The sequence below is a fragment of the Hemiscyllium ocellatum genome, chromosome 18 (assembly GCF_020745735.1).
Source record: "Hemiscyllium ocellatum isolate sHemOce1 chromosome 18, sHemOce1.pat.X.cur, whole genome shotgun sequence".
In the NCBI taxonomy this organism is placed as follows: Eukaryota; Metazoa; Chordata; class Chondrichthyes; order Orectolobiformes; family Hemiscylliidae; genus Hemiscyllium; species Hemiscyllium ocellatum.
Window position 1 is genome coordinate 53779311 of NC_083418.1, and position 19237 is coordinate 53798547.

General features: G+C 46.2%; 1 protein-coding gene and 1 non-coding gene across 3 annotated transcripts in view; both read left to right on the forward strand.

The window, feature by feature from the left end:
- Positions 1-19237, forward strand: part of LOC132824469 (basic helix-loop-helix ARNT-like protein 1) — a 56415-nt gene that overhangs the window by 29283 nt on the left and 7895 nt on the right. For both annotated transcript variants that reach the window (XM_060839016.1, XM_060839017.1), the window contains 8 exons: positions 1798-1890; positions 4451-4568; positions 6157-6306; positions 8758-9004; positions 9947-10053; positions 10612-10762; positions 15264-15352; positions 16335-16443. In XM_060839016.1, coding sequence (XP_060694999.1) covers positions 1798-1890; positions 4451-4568; positions 6157-6306; positions 8758-9004; positions 9947-10053; positions 10612-10762; positions 15264-15352; positions 16335-16443 — 1064 coding nt within the window. The remainder of the gene's footprint in view (positions 1-1797; positions 1891-4450; positions 4569-6156; positions 6307-8757; positions 9005-9946; positions 10054-10611; positions 10763-15263; positions 15353-16334; positions 16444-19237) is intronic.
- LOC132824556 (U6 spliceosomal RNA) lies at positions 9107-9209 on the forward strand. The gene has a single exon (XR_009645677.1). It is a non-coding gene; the product is annotated as a U6 spliceosomal RNA (small nuclear RNA).

Sequence of the window (19237 nt, forward strand, 5' to 3'; positions counted from 1 at the left end):
TTTTTTTTTTCCTCATTCATATGCACTTGCATTTAGATATCATCCTTGTAAAGTTTCTCTCTATATCCTATCTGTCCCTCTATCCTCTTTTTATGATGGATTGATGAGAATCACACAGTACGCTGTGGTCTAACTAAGGTTCAGAAACTGTATTATGCGAATTCCTTACTTTCCAATTTATTCCTCTTGAAATGAAGTCAAGTTTTTGATTTACTTTTCTTTATGGCCAAACTAACCATAGCGCATCTTTGTGATTTGTGTACTTGTACTTCAAGACCCCACTTCTTCTGTCCCAGCGAGACTTGGACTTTCCAAGGAATGTGACCTCACTCTAGCTCCTACCAAAATCTCTTATATGTGTTGAATTTAATTTGGTCGTTATTTGTTTATATCAATGTCCTCCTGTAATTTGTTGCATTCCTCCTCAGTATTGACTGTCCCCAATCCTCTGCCCTGCAATCTGCAACACGAAACATTGTGTTTCAATTTCAGTATCCAAACTAAATGCAAAATGTTATCAACAGTTGTCCCAGCACTAATCCTGGTGGAACACTGCTTGCCACCTTGTGCCACTCTGGATAAACATGCCCTGTACTCCCGCTCTTTGCTTTCTGAGTTGAAACCACATTCTCTGATGTTATTCATTTGTCGAGTCCAGAGTGCCTATATTAAAGACCTGTTCCAAACCTAGTTAAGTTACATCTACTGTATGACCATTGTTACCACCTCAAATTATTAAATATGTTTGGTCGAATCGTATTATGAATCTCCTCCTGTAACATCCTCAATTTCCTATCATGTGCATTCCAACCTGTTCCTAAAGGACTCCACTTCATTCCACCTGCACACACACGACATGAGCACTGGGGAAAAATAAGCACTATTGCAGTTAGGCAGTAGTGTGGGGGTTAGCAAAAACTAAAATAAACAGCAGATTCTCTGAGGGAGCTGGAAGAGAAAAAAAAATAAACATGGGTTCTGTTCTGTCGAGGTGCTGGTTCTGAGAGCTGGATCTCTGTCAAGGACTCAAGAGAGAGAAAAAAAGGGCTCCACTTAAGACCATAAGACATAGGAGTGGAAGTAAGGCCATTCGGCCCATCGAGTCCACTCCACCATTCAATCATGGCTGATGGGCATTTCAACTCCACTTACCCGCATTCTCCCCATAGCCCTTAATTCCTCGAGACATCAAGAATCTTATCAATCTCTGCCTTGAAGACATTTAGCGTCCCGGCCTCCACTGCACTCTGTGGCAATGAATTCCACAGGCCCACCACTCTCTGGCTGAAGAAATGTCTCCGCATTTCTGTTCTGAATTGACCCCCTCTAATTTTAAGGCTGTGTCCATGGGTCCTAGTCTCCCCGCCTAACGGAAACAATTTCCTAGCGTCCACCCTTTCCAAGCCATATATTATCTTGTAAGTTTCTATTAAATCTCCCCTTAATCTTCTAAACTCCAATGAATGCAATCCCAGGATCCTCAGCCGTTCCTCGTATGTTAGACCAACCATTCCAGGGATCATCCGTGTGAATCTCTGCTGGACACGTTCCAGTACCAGTATGTCCTTCCTGAGGTGTGGGGACCAAAACTGGACACCATACTCCAAATGGGGCCTAACCAGAGCTTTATAAAGTCTCAGTAGCACAACGGTGCTTTTATATTCCAGTTCTCAATCTCATTAGGATTTATTACCCAGTTGTGATGAATGACCGCTTGCTAATCTGTTTATATATTGGAGTGGGTCTTCACTTATTGTAGTAAAATGTTTACTCATCAAAGATTTGCTGTTCCTCTAGGCGGCTGATGGATTTCTTTTTGTTGTGGGCTGCGACAGAGGGAAGATACTTTTTGTGTCAGAATCGGTTTTCAAAATTCTCAACTATAGCCAGGTAAAGTCATACAGCCACTATACCATTCGAGTGTTATAATGGATCCAAATGTCTTCGATATTGCAGCTGTATTGATATAGTCTCCAGTAATCAGAAATGGTTCCAGCTTGAAGTGTAATGATCATTGAAGAAGAATTTTGCAGGACTTCAGGGTGGAGCTGGGAAACTGGATTAAATTAACCTATTTGAAAAATTAGTTCTGGTGTAGGCACAATGGCCTTAATCTGCTGTGATTCTATTCATTCATTGTTGATAGTAATTAAATATATTCTCTATTTGATGCAATAAAAGTGCCTTTGTTCAAGTTTCACTTTATTGAACCATAACTACTCAGCGCTTTGGGATACAGTTTTAGGAAATTGATAAAGTTACAAGACGGAATATGAGAATTATTTTACATAAGGTGCGATCATTTTGAGTTGGCCAAAAGAAGTAATAAAAGCAGATTCAATTGCACCATTCAAAAGGAAATTGGATAAATACTTGTAAAGAAAATGATTATATCTGAGTTTATGGAGCCACGAGTTGGGAGTGTGTTAATAATGGGAGAACTGTTTCAAAGAGCTGGCACGGGCATGATGGGCTAATTGTGGGTAAATTTGGTTTCAAAGTTTCCACAATTGCAAAAGGAAATTAAGGTTAGGAGTTTTAAAAAATATTAGAACTGTCTTGTCTTGTTTATAGTGAAGTATTTTAAACTTGTTTAAGTTAATAGCACTCACAGGTGAGTTTGAAGGCTTCAGGTTCAAGTCCTGTTCCAGACATTTGAGTCTACTCCAGGCAGGGGCCGAGGGAGCCTTGCGCAGCCTGGGGCTCTGTGCCAAGGGGGCCCATGCTGCCTGTGGGTCCATGTTCTTGCTACAATCAATGAAACACAACAACGCCTTTACTTCCTCAGTGGGTTAGGGAAATTTTGCATGTCCAAAATGACTGTTAACAATTTTTATAGGTGCACCATAGACAGCATCCTATCTGGGTGCATTACAGCTTGCTATGGCACCCGCTCTGCTCAAGCCTGCGAGAAATTAGAGATTCGTGAACTTGGTCCAGTCCATCAATTAACCCGCCTTCCTCAGGAAAACCAGATGACTCAGGAAAGCAGCACACGTAATAAAGAGCCCTTCCATCCCTGTTATACTCACTCCCACCCTCTTCCATTGGGCAGTAGATACACAAGTTTGAAAACATGTACTAACAGACTCAAGAGCTTCTACCCTTCTGTTATCAGTCGTTAGTGTTGGTCTTTCTCTACACCTTCTCTGTACCTGTAACATTGTACTCTGCATTCTGTTCTATTCTTCTGATGTATTTGCGTAAGGTGTGATTTGTCTGGATAGCATGCCAAACAATATTTTTCACCGTACCTCAGTATGTGTGACAATAATAAATCAAATCAAATGAGGGAGCAGTGCACTGCCTGTGTGTCAATGCTGAGATGGTGCAACACTGCCTGAAGATCAGCTGGGGGAGTTCTACCCAGTGTCCTGACCATTATTTATCCTCGAACCAACGAGGATAATGCTGGTTAGTTACCAGATATTGAGGAATTCTTGCTGATTTACGCCTTGCTAATCCAGTTATATCTTGGCAAATTATAGACTATCTGCTGTCGTACCATCTGAGAGCAGCTCATTCGAACTGACTTGGAATGATTTAGGCAGTTTCCTGCTCAACTCAGCATCACCTCGGGCAAAACTCTGTGAACCACCACCAACGAATCCCTTGTAAGACAACCTGAAGAGAGGAGCTTGGTCCCATTAAAGAAAAGATAGACTTGCAATTATCTCGCACTTTTCAGAGTCACAGCTGTCTCGAGCTCATAACAACAAAGACTTCCTTTCAAAAGGTGTAAGGTCTCGACAAAAAGCTCCCAGGAACTGTATTGTAATAATCACCAGATAATCTACTTTAGTGTTAGTGATGGAGAGAGAGGTTTTCCAGGAGAATTACCCAACCCTTTTACAAAACGGGGTCATGGGGATCTTTCACATCATCTGATCAGATGGGCCCTTATCTGAACATCACCTCCAAAAGAGAGTATCTCTGACAGTGCACACTCCCTCATTATTTCACTAGAATGGCTGCCTTGGTTTTTATGCTCCAATCCTGAGTGGGACTTGAACCTTGTGACTGAGATGTGCGTGTACTACTGCCTGTGCAATGGTGGACTCGTGCCTTAGTGAGAAGGTTGTGACCTTGAGCCCTCTTCAGTCTTGCCTGGAGACTCCAATACAGGACCAAGCCAATGCAGATGGAGGATCAAGCCTCTTTGCTATCTGTCTGTTGTGGTGGAAGTTGAAAATCCCTCTGCACTATTCAAAGAACGGCCTTGGAGTTTTCCTGTCCTGAAGCAAATTCCAATGCCAAAAACTGCAAATTCCACATTGTCTGTCTCATCCTTGTTTATGAGATAATGCAGTGCTGAATAACCCATGCAGCCAAATGTATTGAACTTGGAGGTGAATGGTTGATTGTGAAGCACTTTTGCAAATGGTAGATGTAGAAATTTGGGACTGAGAGTTTCTGTTTATAATAATGTTTTCCTGTTCTTGATTTGCAGACGGATCTGATCGGTCAGAGTTTGTTTGACTACCTCCACCCAAAGGACATTGCCAAAGTCAAAGAGCAACTCTCGTCATTTGATGTGACCCCAAGGGAGAGGCTGATAGATGCCAAAAGTAAGAACAGTTGGGTCCATAGTTAAAGCAGTAGCTATTGATCATTAAAGGCAGGATATAAAGGAACAAAATGAGGAAGGTTGACGGATTAAGAATTTCCCCATTTTACAAATATGTTATTGTGGAGCAATGTGTCCAATAATCAACACCAACAAGATTAACTGTTTCCACCCTGTGTTTGAAGTAAGTAAAACCAAGCTGTTGAAATACAACTAGCCCTCATTAAGCACTCCTAATATGAATCTATACTAACTAAAAAGGTGTTAACAAAAATCATTTTCTCACTAGAATACATGAGTGTTTCTGACCTGAAATCTTTATAGTAAAAATCTGTTGGCTGCTTGAACTAAAGTGATCCACAATCCTGTACTATTCCCTGATGTTTACTAATTACAGATCTTGCATCATCTTGCTGCTTTCCTCAACCTCCCTATTCACTGCTGCCTTCAACCTCCAACTTTCTGCTTTCAACTGTGCGCTCTCATTTCCTCTCACAATCCTTGTCACAGTGAGGGCTGGAGAGGGAGGCAGTGAGTGAGAGCAAAGGGATGCAGTGAACAGAGAGACAGCGAGGTGATGTGCAGGAGGGTTAGTGTAACAGGAGGGGCAAGGGCAAATGGGTGTTGGAGGGTGGGGTTGAAAGAGATAGGAAACAAGGTATAATGGGTAGTGGACAGAGAAGAAGGGAGGTGGTGAGGAGGAGGGTCAAGAGAGGGAATTTGTGCTTTTCTAAATAATAGATTGAACATGCTGTGACCATGCTAATTGAGGCAACGCTATTGGGGGAACCTAATTCAGAAACTGTGCTAGAACGTCAATACTTTTTAATTAAATGGCAATCTTTGTAATATTTCAGTGAATGGCCGATCCAAAGGGAGGTGGTGAAAACTGGGTATATTGATTTATTCAATATGCAGTTAGAGAGATTTCTCTCCGTTGATGATATTTTGGGATCCAGACTGAGAAATTTCAGAAACAAAAACAGAAATTGCTGGAAAAGCTCAGCAGGTCAGGCTGCATCTGTGGAGAGAATCTTCGAGTAAAAAATCTGTGGAGAGAAATCAGAGTTAAGGTTTTGGGTCCTCAGAGCTGGTAATCTCTGATGGAAGGAACAGCTGATTACAGACCTATGGTTTTCAAGGCTCTCCTCCACTACATCATCTATTGGAGCCTCAATGATACAGATTGGTTGTTGTTGTTACTCCACAGATGTTAGGATAGAATCCCATGAGCCTGACCTGTGGAGTTTATCAATGGTGGAAGACATTCTTATGAAAAGTCATTGACCTGAAGCGTGAACTCTCTTTCTCTCTGTCCACAGATACTGCCAGATCTGCTAAATACTTACATTATATTTCTGATTTCCTGCATCTAGGTTACTTTGCTTTTCTTAGATTGAAGGGAAATGAATGGGTTTTTCTATGTGTCTTATCACTTCCTGTAATCCCTCTCAGTTTTATTAATGTGCAAACTGGTATTAATAATTTTCCAGACTGTCATGGGTTATAATGAGCTGGGTGTTTTGCCTTTCACCAAAGTGTTTGACATTGCATTCATTCTGTGCTGCTTCACTGGTCTCTCTGATTAGCTGGCTTGCCGGTAAAGACAGACATAACTCCAGGACCCTCTCGATTGTGTTCGGGAGCAAGGCGCTCGTTTTTTTGCCGGATGAAATGCAACAGGCCTTCTGTCAAATTGGAGGAAAAAGACTTCACGGCCAACTGCTCCAAGAAGAAAGGTGATGTACCACGGTTTGTTTAACCTTCTCTTCTCTGTCAAAACGTCAAGGTGTGGGTACAGCAAGGAATTAGAGAGCAGAGGGTATGATTTGCTTTTATTGCAAAGATGTTGGAATAGAAGAGTAGTAAAGACATACCACAACTATCTATTAGGCTACGGTGAGACCACGCATTGAACGCTGTTATAGTTTGTTTCCTTTATCTAGGAATGGATCCACCTCCCTTAGTGGCATTGCGGCAAAGGTTCAGTCGGCTGATTAAAACACAGAGTGTTGGAGAAATTCAGCAAATCTGGGAGCATCTGTGAAGAGAGAGACAGAGTTCATGATTTGAGTCTGACGTTATTTTGGTTCTGAAGAAGTCATCTTAGACTCAAAAGGTTGACTCTGTTTCTCTGCACCTGCTGATTTTCTACAACATTTACTACAGGGTCGGGTCTGTTTCAGACTTCTAACGTTTGCAGCACTTTGCTTTCAATCGGTTGATTTGTGAGATAGGAGGGTTCTTCAATGAGAAGTGATAGAATAGGAGAATGAGTGATGATCCCATTAAATGCGGCCAGTTCTTATACTGTTTGGCAGGGTTAGTTTTAGATTAGATTCCCCTACAGTGTGGAAAAGGCCCGTTGGCCCAACCAGTCTACACCGACCCTCCGAGGAGTAACCACCCAGGCCCATTTCCCACTGACTAATGCGCCTAACACTACGGGCAATTTAGCACGGCCAATTTACCTGACCTGCACACCTTTGGACTGTGGGAGGAAACCGGAGCACCCGGAGGAAACCCACACAGACACAGGGAGAAGGTGCAAACTCCACACAGACATAGCCCAAGGCTGGAACCGAACCTGGGACCCTGGCACTGTGAGGCAGCAGTGCTAACCACTGTGCCACCATGTTGTTAGTACTGAGAGGACTTTTTTTTTAATCTGGTTGTAGAGCGTAGAACTAGGGGCATTGACTCTGGGGGAAGAGGACTATATTTAGGAGGAAATTGATGTCGAATTGTTTCATTCAGAGGGTTGTGAATCTTTGGAATTCTCAGTCTTTGTCAGGCTTTGGATGCTCAGTTGATTTGTATATTTGAGATTGAAGAACAGATTTTTGGATCGAGGAATTAGAAGATATCAAGAATATGGGAAGGTGGAGTTGACAGCGATCAGCGATGATCTTATTGAATGGTGAAACCTGTTTGAGAGGCCGAATGGCCTTCTCTGGCTCTTCTATGCTTTGTTCTTCTGAAAATAGCTACTCCACAATCTGCGTTTATGTAGCATTGTTTTAATGTAACATAGGCATTCCATTGGGACAAGTATTAAACAAAAATTTTAACACTCGGTCAAGTAGAGATGTCAGGACAGATAAGAAAAAAACTTGGTTGAAAGTATAGGTTTCAGATCTGAGGGTCCTGACAGCTACCAATGGCTGAATTAAAACCAAGGATATGGAAGAAACCAGAATTGGAGGAGCTTTGATAACTCTTAACAGTTGGAGGGCTGGAGGAGATTACATAGCTGGGGAGAGATGAGGTTCTGGGGAGGTTTGAAAAAAGCCGGGGATACAGGCAGCAGAGATTTCGGCAACCAAATTTCATGGCAGTGTAATTTAGGACATAAACCAGGCATGTTTGGGCTCGAGCCTAAAGGTAACAAAGATGTGTACCATATCTAACTTCACCTCTCTCTCAGCAATGTTACCGAAATGGAGGTAAGCTGTCTTGGTGATGGGTGGGTCTGGGCCATCTTACCTGCAGTTGGTTGCCTGGGAAGTGACTTGTCAGCGGTACCTCTCTGAAGTGCTTCTGGAGAACTGAGAGGTTGTGCCAACACTCGGGTGGTGTCACAGCTTATCCAGTATCTGTGGACAGGTAGAGACTCCTTCCTGTGTCTCATTGCTGATTCAGCTGGGGCATTCTAAACCTGCCACAAGTTGTTCAAAACACACAGTAATCCAAGACCCTGGATCACACATCGAATAGCACAACCACATAAGTCCTGTGTCCATTATGAAAGGGTGCTTTCTGTAGGCTTCAGTATTGAGGAAATATTGTTTCATTCAGATCTGTCCACTTCATCCTTTCATCTCTCTGTAATCTCCACCGGCCATGCGACTCTCTGAAATCTATGTTCCTGCTGTTCTGACCATCCTGAATTTCATTGTTTCACTATTGCTGGCCAGGACTTCAGCTGCCTGATTCTCTCGCCCTGGAATCCCCTCCTCTAAGCCTCGCTATATACCTTTCCTTTCAGACATCCCTAAAAGTCTATCCCTTCGTCAGAACATTCCTTCAATTGTGTTAATGTTGCATTATGTGGCTCAGTGTCACATATTGACTGAAGTACATTGGGACTTTTTAGGATGCTATATAAATGAAAGATATTGTTCAATGTTTGACATGCTATCCGTGCACCCACTCACAGTTTGATCTTGCATCCCACTTATGCTTTGCAGTTGACCGTAAGAGTTTCTGCACCATTCACAGCAGCGGCTATCTGAAGAGCTGGCCGCCCACCAAGATGGGATTGGACGAAGACAATGAGCCTGACAATGAAGGCTGCAACTTGAGCTGCCTTGTCGCCATTGGCCGGTTGCATCCTCACATTGTCCCGCAGCCAATCAGTGGCGAGATCAGAGTAAAATCAACTGAGTACGTTTCCCGGCACGCAATAGATGGGAAATTTGTGTTTGTGGACCAGAGGTGAGAAATGCATCAAAACTCTACGTTCAGAATTATCGAGGGGTATCGATGGGGAGGGTTTGTTTAACTGTACCGTGGAAAATAATCAGATGATTGACGTACTCACTTTGGCAGCAAGTACAATGGTATTGGAACAATATGGAGCAGAATGGCATGGCTCCTGTGGAAGGATGGTATGCAAATTTGTGAAGAGTTCCATGTTAAAATGATCATGTGGTAGTGTCCCTACCTCTGGGCCAGAATGTCAGGGTACACAACTCACCTGCCACGAAGATGTGTCATAGTATGTATGAACAGGTTGAGTTAAAATATTATATTAAATAATTGAAATAAAAGGCTAATCTCCATAACGGTGACTATAAAGCCTTTGTATTATGATTAAAGCCCCCCTGGTTTGGTAATGTCCTTTAGAGAAGGAGATCTGCAATCCTTATCTGGCCCAATCTTTGAGTCAAGATCACGCTATGTAGCAATGATAGTTAGCTCTTAACTGCCCTGTGATATGGTCTAGTAAGTCAGTTGATTGCATTGCGAAATGAACACCTCTTTAAATTAAGTCTTCACTGAACCTGCCTGCACTGACAGGAATCACTGAATCCAGAGGAAACAGATTTAAGGCCGTTACCAAAGGAATGAGAGAAAGGAGATAGTTTTTTTTTGTTTTTTTACTTGTGTTGTTTTCATTTGGAAAATGTTGCCTAAAAGGGTGTTGGATGCAGATTCAGTAGTGTCTTCCAAAGGGGAATTGGAAAGATACTTGAAAAGGAGAGATTTGCAGGGGCATAGGACTACAGGACCACTCTGTCAGTGAGGCAGCAGAAGTGTACTGGGTCAAACAACCTTCTCCTGTGCTGTAGGTTGGATGAATGCTTTGTCTTTGTTCTGGGGATGGGGATGTATTCCATCAGAATGGCTGACCATGCACCAATTTTCTGTTTCCAGGGCGACGGTGATTCTGGGATATTTGCCACAGGAGCTCCTGGGAACCTCATGTTATGAATATTTCCACCAAGATGATATAGTGCATCTTGCAGAGTGCCACCGACAAGGCAAGAACAGCCTGTTCTTTCATTTCTATTGAAATTGCAAAAAGCACAATGTATGGGAACCAAGGACAGATAGTGTCTCACCTTTTGTGGATGTGACACACCATTCACTGGGGCAGATAGGGGTCTCAGTATAACATTTCATTTCCACAATAGCACCCCTGACTGTGAGCAGCATTCCTCTAATCCAGCAATGGGATGCAGGCTGAAGTCTTTGTGCTCAGGACCCTGAAATCAGGCTTGACAAACTCCTAACTCAGAGGAAAGAGCGCTATCAACAGAGCCACCGTGACAGTACAGCTATCGTTAATCACTTAGAGTTTGGAAGGTTCTGTTGATAATGGCAGGAAGTCAATAATGTTGGAACTGAATGGGTGAGCTCCTCTGCTGTGTGAGTAGGCACTGAGGTGTGAGTGGGATAGTACAAGTGCATTAAAAACATGTTTGGGGCTAATTAATATCCTGAGTAGCCTAATGTTCAGACTTGGAATGTGTTTAAAAAATTGGAGGGAATGTGTAACTTTCACCCCATTGACCTGTTGCTGCCGTGTTTGTTTGCAGTGTTACAGAGCAGAGACAAGATCACCACCAGCTGCTACAAGTTCCGAATAAAGGATGGTTCCTTCATCACGCTGCGCAGTTACTGGTTCAGTTTCCTCAACCCTTGGACCAAAGAAGTTGAATATCTTGTTTCCACAAACACTGTTGTTTTGTGAGTTGCTTTTTCTGATTGCTTAGATTGGTGGAAGGATAGATTGAGGGAGCTTGGGAGGAGTGTTTGGGGTGTATACTGGAATGCTAGAACAATATCGCTTGGTCTTGAACAGACGAGAGAGTAAATGAACAGCAGAAAATGCAGACCATGCCTCCACCTTTGAATAGTGCTGTCCGAACTTCCTTCTTGACGATGCCCCACTATCCACTTGCTGGAAATTCATACATTTTCCCATATCTCCTAGCAGTCACCAAATCTCATTCAGCCACCACCCCTCAGCACTTTGGTTTCCTTCACCTCTGTCTTGTTCCGTTATCACCCACACTATCCTTACTTACTGATACACACTGGACCCTGCCCTCCCCAACCCATTTGCCTTCAGTTTAGAATTCTCAACCTTGTTTCAAATTTGCCCTGCCCTGCCTCTGTAACCTGCAAACACCCAGCAATTCTTGAGATCTCTGCATTCTAATTCGAATTGCTTGACAATTTTATTTGCTCCCACCATTAATCGTCCCATCTTTACTGTCAGGTCAGACTTCCCTAAATATCACTCTCGCTCTCTCTCTCTCTCTCTCTCACTCGCGCTCTCTCACTCGCGCTCTCTCTCTCTCACTCGCGCTCTCTCTCTCACTCGCGCTCTCTCTCTCTCACTCGCGCTCTCTCTCACTCGCGCTCTCTCTCTCACTCATGCTGTCTCTCACTCGCGCGCTCTCTCTCACTCGCGCGCTCTCTCTCACTCGCGCGCTCTCTCTCACTCGCGCGCTCTCTCTCACTCGCGCGCTCTCTCTCACTCGCGCGCTCTCTCTCACTCGCGCGCTCTCTCTCACTCGCGCGCTCTCTCTCACTCGCGCGCTCTCTCTCACTCGCGCTCTCTCGCTCACTCTCACTAGCGCGCTCTCTCTCTCTCACTTGCGCTCTCTCTCTCTCACTTGCGCGCACTCTCTCTCACTCGCGCTCTCTCTCTCTCACTCGCGCTTTCCCTCTCACTCGCGCTCTCTCACTCTCACTAGTGCGCTCTCTCTCGCACTCGCGCTCTCACTCTCACTAGCGCGCTCTCTCTCTCGCGCTCTCTCTCTCACTCTCACTAGCGCGCTGTCACTCACTCGCGCGCTGTCACTCACTCGCGCGCTGTCACTCACTCCTCTCACTCGCGCGCTGTCTCTCACTCGCGCGCTGTCTCTCTCTCGCGCGCTCTCTCTCACTCGCACGCTGTCTCTCTCTCGCGTTCTCTCTCCCATTAGCGCGCGCGCTCTCTCTCTCACTCTCACTAGCACGCTCACTCACTCTCACTAGCGCACTCTCTGTCTCGCTCGTGCGCTGTCTCTCGCTCGTGCGCTGTCTCTCGCTCGTGCGCTGTCTCTCGCTCGTGCGCTGTCTCTCGCTCGTGCGCTGTCTCTCGCTCGTGCACTCTCGCTGTCTCTCTCTCTCGCGTATTCTCTCTCTCTCTTGCGCGCTTTCACTCTCGCGCGTTCTCGCTCTCTCTAGCACGCATCTCGCTCTTTCTCGCGCTCTCATGTGCCGCTCTATCTCTGTCTCTCTCTCGTGCATGCATGCGTGCTCTCTCTCACTCGCGCGTTCTCTCACTCACTGGCGCTCTCGCTCACTCACTCGCGCACGCCGCTCTCACTCGCTCTCTCTCGCGCGCGTGCCCTCGCGCTCTCTCGCGCGCGTGCCCTCGCGCTCTCTCGCGCGCGTGCCCTCGCGCTCTCTCGCGCGCGTGCCCTCGCTCTCTCTCGCGCGCGTGCCCTCGCTCTCTCTCGCGCGCGTGCCCTCGCTCTCTCTCGCGCGCGTGCCCTCGCTCTCTCTCGCGCGCGTGCCCTCGCTCTCTCTCGCGCGCGTGCCCTCGCTCTCTCTCGCGCGCGTGCCCTCGCTCTCTCTCGCGCGCGTGCCCTCGCTCTCTCTCGCGCGCGTGCCCTCGCTCTCTCTCGCGCGCGTGCCCTCGCTCTCTCTCGCGCGCGTGCCCTCGCTCTCTCTCGCGCGCGTGCCCTCGCTCTCTCTCGCGCGCGTGCCCTCGCTCTCTCTCGCGCGCGTGCCCTCGCTCTCTCTCGCGCGCGTGCCCTCGCTCTCTCTCGCGCGCGTGCCCTCGCTCTCTCTCGCGCGCGTGCCCTCGCTCTCTCTCGCGCACGCTCTCACTCTGTCTCTCTCTTGCGCGCTCTCTCTCGTGCGTGCTCTCTCTCTCTCGTGGACGCTTTCGCACTCTCTCGCGCGCTCTCTCTCTCTCTTTCTTGTGCACGCTGTCTTTCTCGCTTGTGCGTTGTTACTCTCTTGCGCACGTGTGCTCTCTTTCGTGCTCTCGTGTGCTCTATCTGGCGCGCGCTTTCTCTCTCGCGCTAGCATGCGCACTCTCGCACACGCATGCATGCTCTCACTCTGTCTCGCGTGCTCCTCATCTCTCTTTCGCGCGCTGTCGCTCTCTCTCTCTCACGTGCTCTCTCTCGCGCTCTCGCGCACGCGCTCTCTCTCTCTCTTGCGCACGCTGTCTCTCTCTCTTGCGCACGCGTGCTCTCTTTCGTGCTCTTGTGTGCTCAATCTCTCGCACGCTTTCTCGCTCACGTGCACTTGAGCGTTTTTGCTCTCTCGCGCGTGCTCTCACTCTGTCTCGCGCACGCTCTTACTCTCTCTCCAGCGCTGTCTCTCGTGCGTGCTCTCTCTCGTGGACGCTTTCACTCTCTCGCACACTCTTTCTTGCGCACGCTGTCTTTCTCACTAGCTTGCGCGTTGTTACTCTCTCGCGCATGCGTGCTCTCTTTCATGCTCTCGTGCGCGCTTTCTCTCTCGCAAACGCATGCGCGCTTTCACTCTGTCTCGCGCTCTCTCTGTCTCGCGCGCTCTCGCGCTCTCACTTGCCTGCTTTCTCTCTCTCACCCGCGACCGCGTGCTCTGCCTCGCTCTTTTGCTCTCTCTCCCTCAAGCCGCTCTCTCTCGCGCGTGCTTTCTCGCATGCGCATTATCACTTTCTCTCTTTTGTGCGCACGCATGCTCTCTCTCTTTCGTGTTCTCATGCACTCTCTCTCGCGCTCGCGCGCGCACTCTCGATCCCGTGCTCACTCTCTCTCGCTCGCGTGCACGCTCTCTCTCTCGCTCGTGCACTCTCTATCTCGCTGTCTCTCTCGCGCGCTCTCTCTCTCACGCTCTCACTCGCGCGGTCTCTTTCTCCGTCCGCGAGAGAGAGAGAGCGCGCCTCTCTCTCTCACGCGCTATCTCTCTCTGTCTCTCTCTCACGTGCTCTCGCTCTCTCTCTCTTGCTCTTGCTCTCTCTCCTGCGCGCTCTCGCGCGCTCTCCCGCACGCTCTTGCTCTCTCTCGCACACGTGCTGTCGCTCTCTCTCGCGTGTGCTCCCGCTCTCTCCCGCTCTCTCGCGCGCGCTCCCGCTCTCTCTCTCGTGCTCTCATTCTCGCTCTTGCGCTCACTCTCTCTCTCGCGTGTTCTCTCTCGCGTGCTGTCTCTCTCCCACATTTCCCACTGTCCTCTTCCTCAAGCTCCTGTCCAGATCCCCTTTTAAAACTGTTTTTGGATCCAGCTTTCACCACCTTTTCCAGGTAGTGTTCCAGATCCTGACTACTGTTGGCAGAGGGAGGGGTGAATAATTCTCCTCATCACCCTCAAACAGAGGGTGCACCCGTTTCCTCCCACAATCCAAAGATGTGCAGGTTGGGTGGATTGGTTAGGCTAAATTTCCCATCGTGTTCAGGGATGTGTAGGTTAAGTGCATTAATCAGGGGTAAATGTAGAGTAATGGGTTTGGGTGGGATACTCTTCAGAGGGTCAGTGTGGGCTTGTTGAGCCGAAGGGCCTGTTTCCACACTGTCGAGTTTTTTTTATCTATGATCTCCCACTGGATTTTAACTCAATATTAACTCATGGTTTTAATTCTATTTCCTCTGGTCACTGACCCATTCACCAGAAGAATTGTACTTTTCATTCTCTATATCAAAACTTTATTAGGTTGCTATGTGCTTTCTCTGTCTAATGGAAACTTTTCCAACCAGACCTTTTAAACCGAAGTCCCCCATATCTGATGAGCTTTGTCCGTACCCTTTCTGAGGAAGGATAATCCCAAAACGGCTTCTGCTTCTCTAGCTGAGACTTCACCATGGCATTATATAGTATTGGCATGGTTATTCTGTGGGTGTATTTGATGTAAACTGGTGTAGCAAATACACTAATTTAAACAGTAAAAAGTGAAGTCTGCAGATGCTGGAGATCAGAGCTGAAAATGTGTTGCTGATTAAAGCACAGCAGGTCAGGCAGCATCCAAGGAACAGGAAATTCGACGTTTCGGGCCAGAGCCCTTCATCAGGAATGGTGGGCTCTGGCCCGAAACGTCGAATTTCCTGTTCCTTGGATGCTGCCTGACCTGCTGTGCTTTAATCAGCAACACATTTTCAACACTAATTTAAACATCTTACGAGGTTGCCCTGCCACCTCTCAATGATGCCACATTTCCTGTTATCTCACTGAAGCTGCTAACTATTATTTGCTTTTATCATTTCAGTGCCAGCTCTCTGGATAGAGGGGATGGAGCTGCTCTGCCTCTCTCTGGTTCTCCTCCGAACATGGACAGCGTGTTACAGACTGGAGAAGGTACGCAGCAGGTTTTAATTTTTTTGCTTTTCTTAGAGAGGGATTTGCAGCTGTCTCCTGTTCTCCCACAGATGTCGCCTCACCATCTAAGGTAGTCCAGCTGATTTTGGAAACATGAGGCCGTTTAGTCAGTGAGATTGGTTGCGTGTCAGTCGCAATATAATCTGCCTTTGGCTCATATCCCTCAATACCCTTTGGGTAACGAGCAGTCTGTTTGTCTCCAGGTTAATGTTGACCTACCTTTCAAATAGAAGGTTCTAGAGCTGAAATGTTCATTGTTCCTCTCTCACCACACACCTGAATGTTGTCCAGCGTTTTCTTTTATCGGGTTATCAAACCCACCATCACCAGTGAGACGATGACAAAAAGGAAGGGTAGGATAAGAGGGAGAAGCAAAATCAAAATGGAATTGGTGGAGGGTTTGTCCAGCATTTTCTGTTATTATTTTAGATTTCCAACATCTGCAGTATTTTGCTTTTTACTTACCCTTGACTTTTAGCCGGACTGTTTTAATCAACAAGGGGGTGAGAGTGAGGACTGCAGATGCTGGAGATTAAAGTTGAGAGTGTGGAAAAGTACAGCAGGTCAGGGCAGCATCTGAGGAGCAGGAGAATCGACATTTCGGGTAAAAGCCCTTCATCAGGACTGAGTGTTAATCAGCAGTTGTTTGTGAAAGCCTCTTTTGGGGCTTCTTTACCTCATCAGGTTTCTAATGGGGCGAAAACGTATGAGAGAGAGAGTGGGGCACGGCAGATAACTCACCTCTGTCCCTGGTTCTTGCACGATAACCCAGTCATCTCTGGAGTCTACGTAGTGAATCTTCACTGTGTTGCCTGCCATGCAAGTATATGCATCCTTGCATATAGAGGCCAGAACGATCATTAATACAGTGGGTCTCACAAGTACTAGTCTGGTAACATAATCATTCTGTTACTGTACCTCATATACTTCTAAGCTCACGTCCTTCTCTCTCACTGTCTAGCCAGTTCAAAGCGTGCACTCACCACTGTCCCTGGAATTCCTGGGGGCACCCGTGCAGGAGCTGGGAAAATCGGTCGCATGATTGCTGAGGAAGTTATGGAGCTACAAAGGTGATTTGTTTGTCATTGACGTATCTGTGGGGATCACATGACTTTCGGCAATGAGGATATACAGTGCTCTGCGCCTTGTTCAAGCACTTAGCCTTTTACGTCTCTTATTAGAAAACTGAGCTGTCGTGGATTGAGCATCCCCGTGTTGCTCCATAGTTTGACACAGTAACATGGAGCCATGGCTCAGTGGGTAACGCAGCTCAGCACCCCCCCCCCCCCCCCAACCCCCGCATCAATGTTGTGGGTTCAAATCCCTGTGTGAACAGGTGAGCACAAAAACCAAATTGACATCCTCAGTGCATCACTGTGGGTGTGCTGCACTGCCTGAGATCTGGAGTCCTGGCTTTGAAAAGTGAAGCAAGCCCCTGTTACCCACCATGAGAAATGATGGGTAGTTCTGCCAGTCGTTGGGATCAATATTGCACTCCCATGAACAACATTTAAAAACAGAAAACCTGGTTATTGTTACATTCCTGTTTGTGGGAAATCGCTGTGTGCGTTTTCGCTCCCGTGTTACAATAGTTACTGTATGACAGAAAAGACTATTTCAATTGCTTCAAAGTGTTTTGGGATATTGTGAAGTTCTGAAATATGCATCGGTTGTTTCTTTGTGTACTGAATGGCTACGGGAACATTGAATAGAGGTATTTAATATTTGAAGTTTTTTATTGAGGGAGGAGAAATTCTCTCCGCAGGCTGAAGGATTGATCACCAGAGAGCACGAGTCTAAGATAGACAGGAACCTTGATTATTCGAAGGACACAGACGGGGAGTATTTCATTTGGTTAATCAAATGCCGATAACATAGTTCACCCAAGCATCGGGACCTTGCAATCTTTTCCGGATAATCCGATATTCAGATAATTGAGGTTCCTCTGTAATTGGCAAAAGAGCTGAGGGGATGAGATTATTTATGCAGCAAGTGGACTACCCCACCTGAGAGGGGATGGGAAGCAGATTCGACAGCAACTTCCAATAAGAAGTAGCAGAAATATTTGAAACTTTTTCAGGTCTCTGGGTTTGGTATAAGGGAGTGGGCTGAACGGGATAACTAATTGGATTTCAGTGAGCTGAGCACCAGGATGGGCCAACTGATTTCATGCTTGTCGTATAGTTCTAAAAGACAAAGGTGCCATAGTATTACGGGACCATAGGGCTGCTGTTTTGTTGAAGAAAGATAACTGGTGATATTTTAACATGCCTCAGGTGAGGGGTGAAGTTGAGAAGAAGGCTCCTTCATGGAGTCCTGTGCAGTGCGGCAGTTGAACCAACTCTTCATTACAAGCTTGCTGCCCAGCCGACTAAACCTTGCTTCTGTGACTTCTTTCTAAGATTATTCCATCGTTTTGGCATATTCCTAATGTTTCCGATAATAATCCGCTAGCAGCATGGCTGTTACATTCAACCCAAGAGAAGTTTCTGGCTTATTTATGCCACTACCAAGGTCACTGATTTGAATTTCCCCTCACCTTGCCTGATGTTGCTTCTGTGTTAGCATGTCTGCTGCCGAAATCTTCCTTGTGCCTTTGCTCCCTCTAGACTTGACTAATGGAATTCTGGGGAATTTCCCACATTCTATGAGAGACCTACAGCATGGAAACAGGTTCTTTGACCCATCACTTTCACCCTGACCAAAAGCAACTACTAAACTATTCTAATCCCACTTTCTATCCCACTTGGCTGATAGCTTTGTATGCCTTGGCATTGCAGCTGGATATTTAAATATTTAGGAGAGAGTTTCTGCTTCTGCCACTCTTACTAAGTTCCAGATTCCCACCAGCCTCTGGGTGAAAGATTCTAAACCTTCTGGTCCTTGTCTAAGTCTATGCCCCTTGGTCATTGATCCCTTTATGAAGAAAAAAAAATTCTGTCTTCCCTATCCATGCCCCTCATAATTTTATTTCAATTATAGCCCTCTGCTATCAATTTCCAATCTATCCAATCTCTCCTCTTAACTGAAACTGAAACAGCCCAGACAACATCCTGGTAAATCCCTTCTGTCCCCTCTCCAATGCAGTCACATCCCTTCTGTAAATGTGGATTCCACATGTGGAACTGTGTACAGTACTCTAACTATGGCCTCACCAATGTCTTATACAGTTCAAGCATAATTTCCCTCATCTTAATTTCTTTGCCTCAGCTAATAAAGGGAAGTATACCATAGGCTGCTTTAACCACTTCATCTATCTGCCTTGGTGGGGCATACACACCAACGTCCTTCTGATACTCTGGGCTTCCTAGATCCTATTGTTCTTCATATCTATCCTGCCCAAATGCATTATCGAACACACGGTAGGTTTAAGGTAATCTAAACCGCTGCTGTTCACTTTTAACTCACCCCATTCTTCTGCCACCCTTGTGCCCACTGACCTCCATTTGTCTCCATTAGTTCAGACTTTAAACTTTCCTCCTTGTTTTCAAATCTTCCCCCACCCATCGTGGTCTCCCCCCTCCCTATGTCTGTAATCTCTTCCAGCCCCACAATCCACAAAGGTATTTCTGCTTCTCTAATTCAGGTCTCTTTTGCATCTCTGATTTTATTGCTGTGGGTTCTCTGGGCCAACATGGCACCTATTGTTAAAGTTCACTTGAGAATGTAACTTTAAGAAAGTTCTGGAATTTACATATGAAAGAACTGAAACCATTCTAAAAGGTGAGGGACTTAACAAACAATCCAGGTCTTTTTCAAAATATAATTTCAATTACATCGCACTGTAAACTTTTGCTATAATTTCTGTGTCCAACAATCTTGTACGCCACAACCACTTGATGAAGGAGGAGCGCTCTGAAAGCT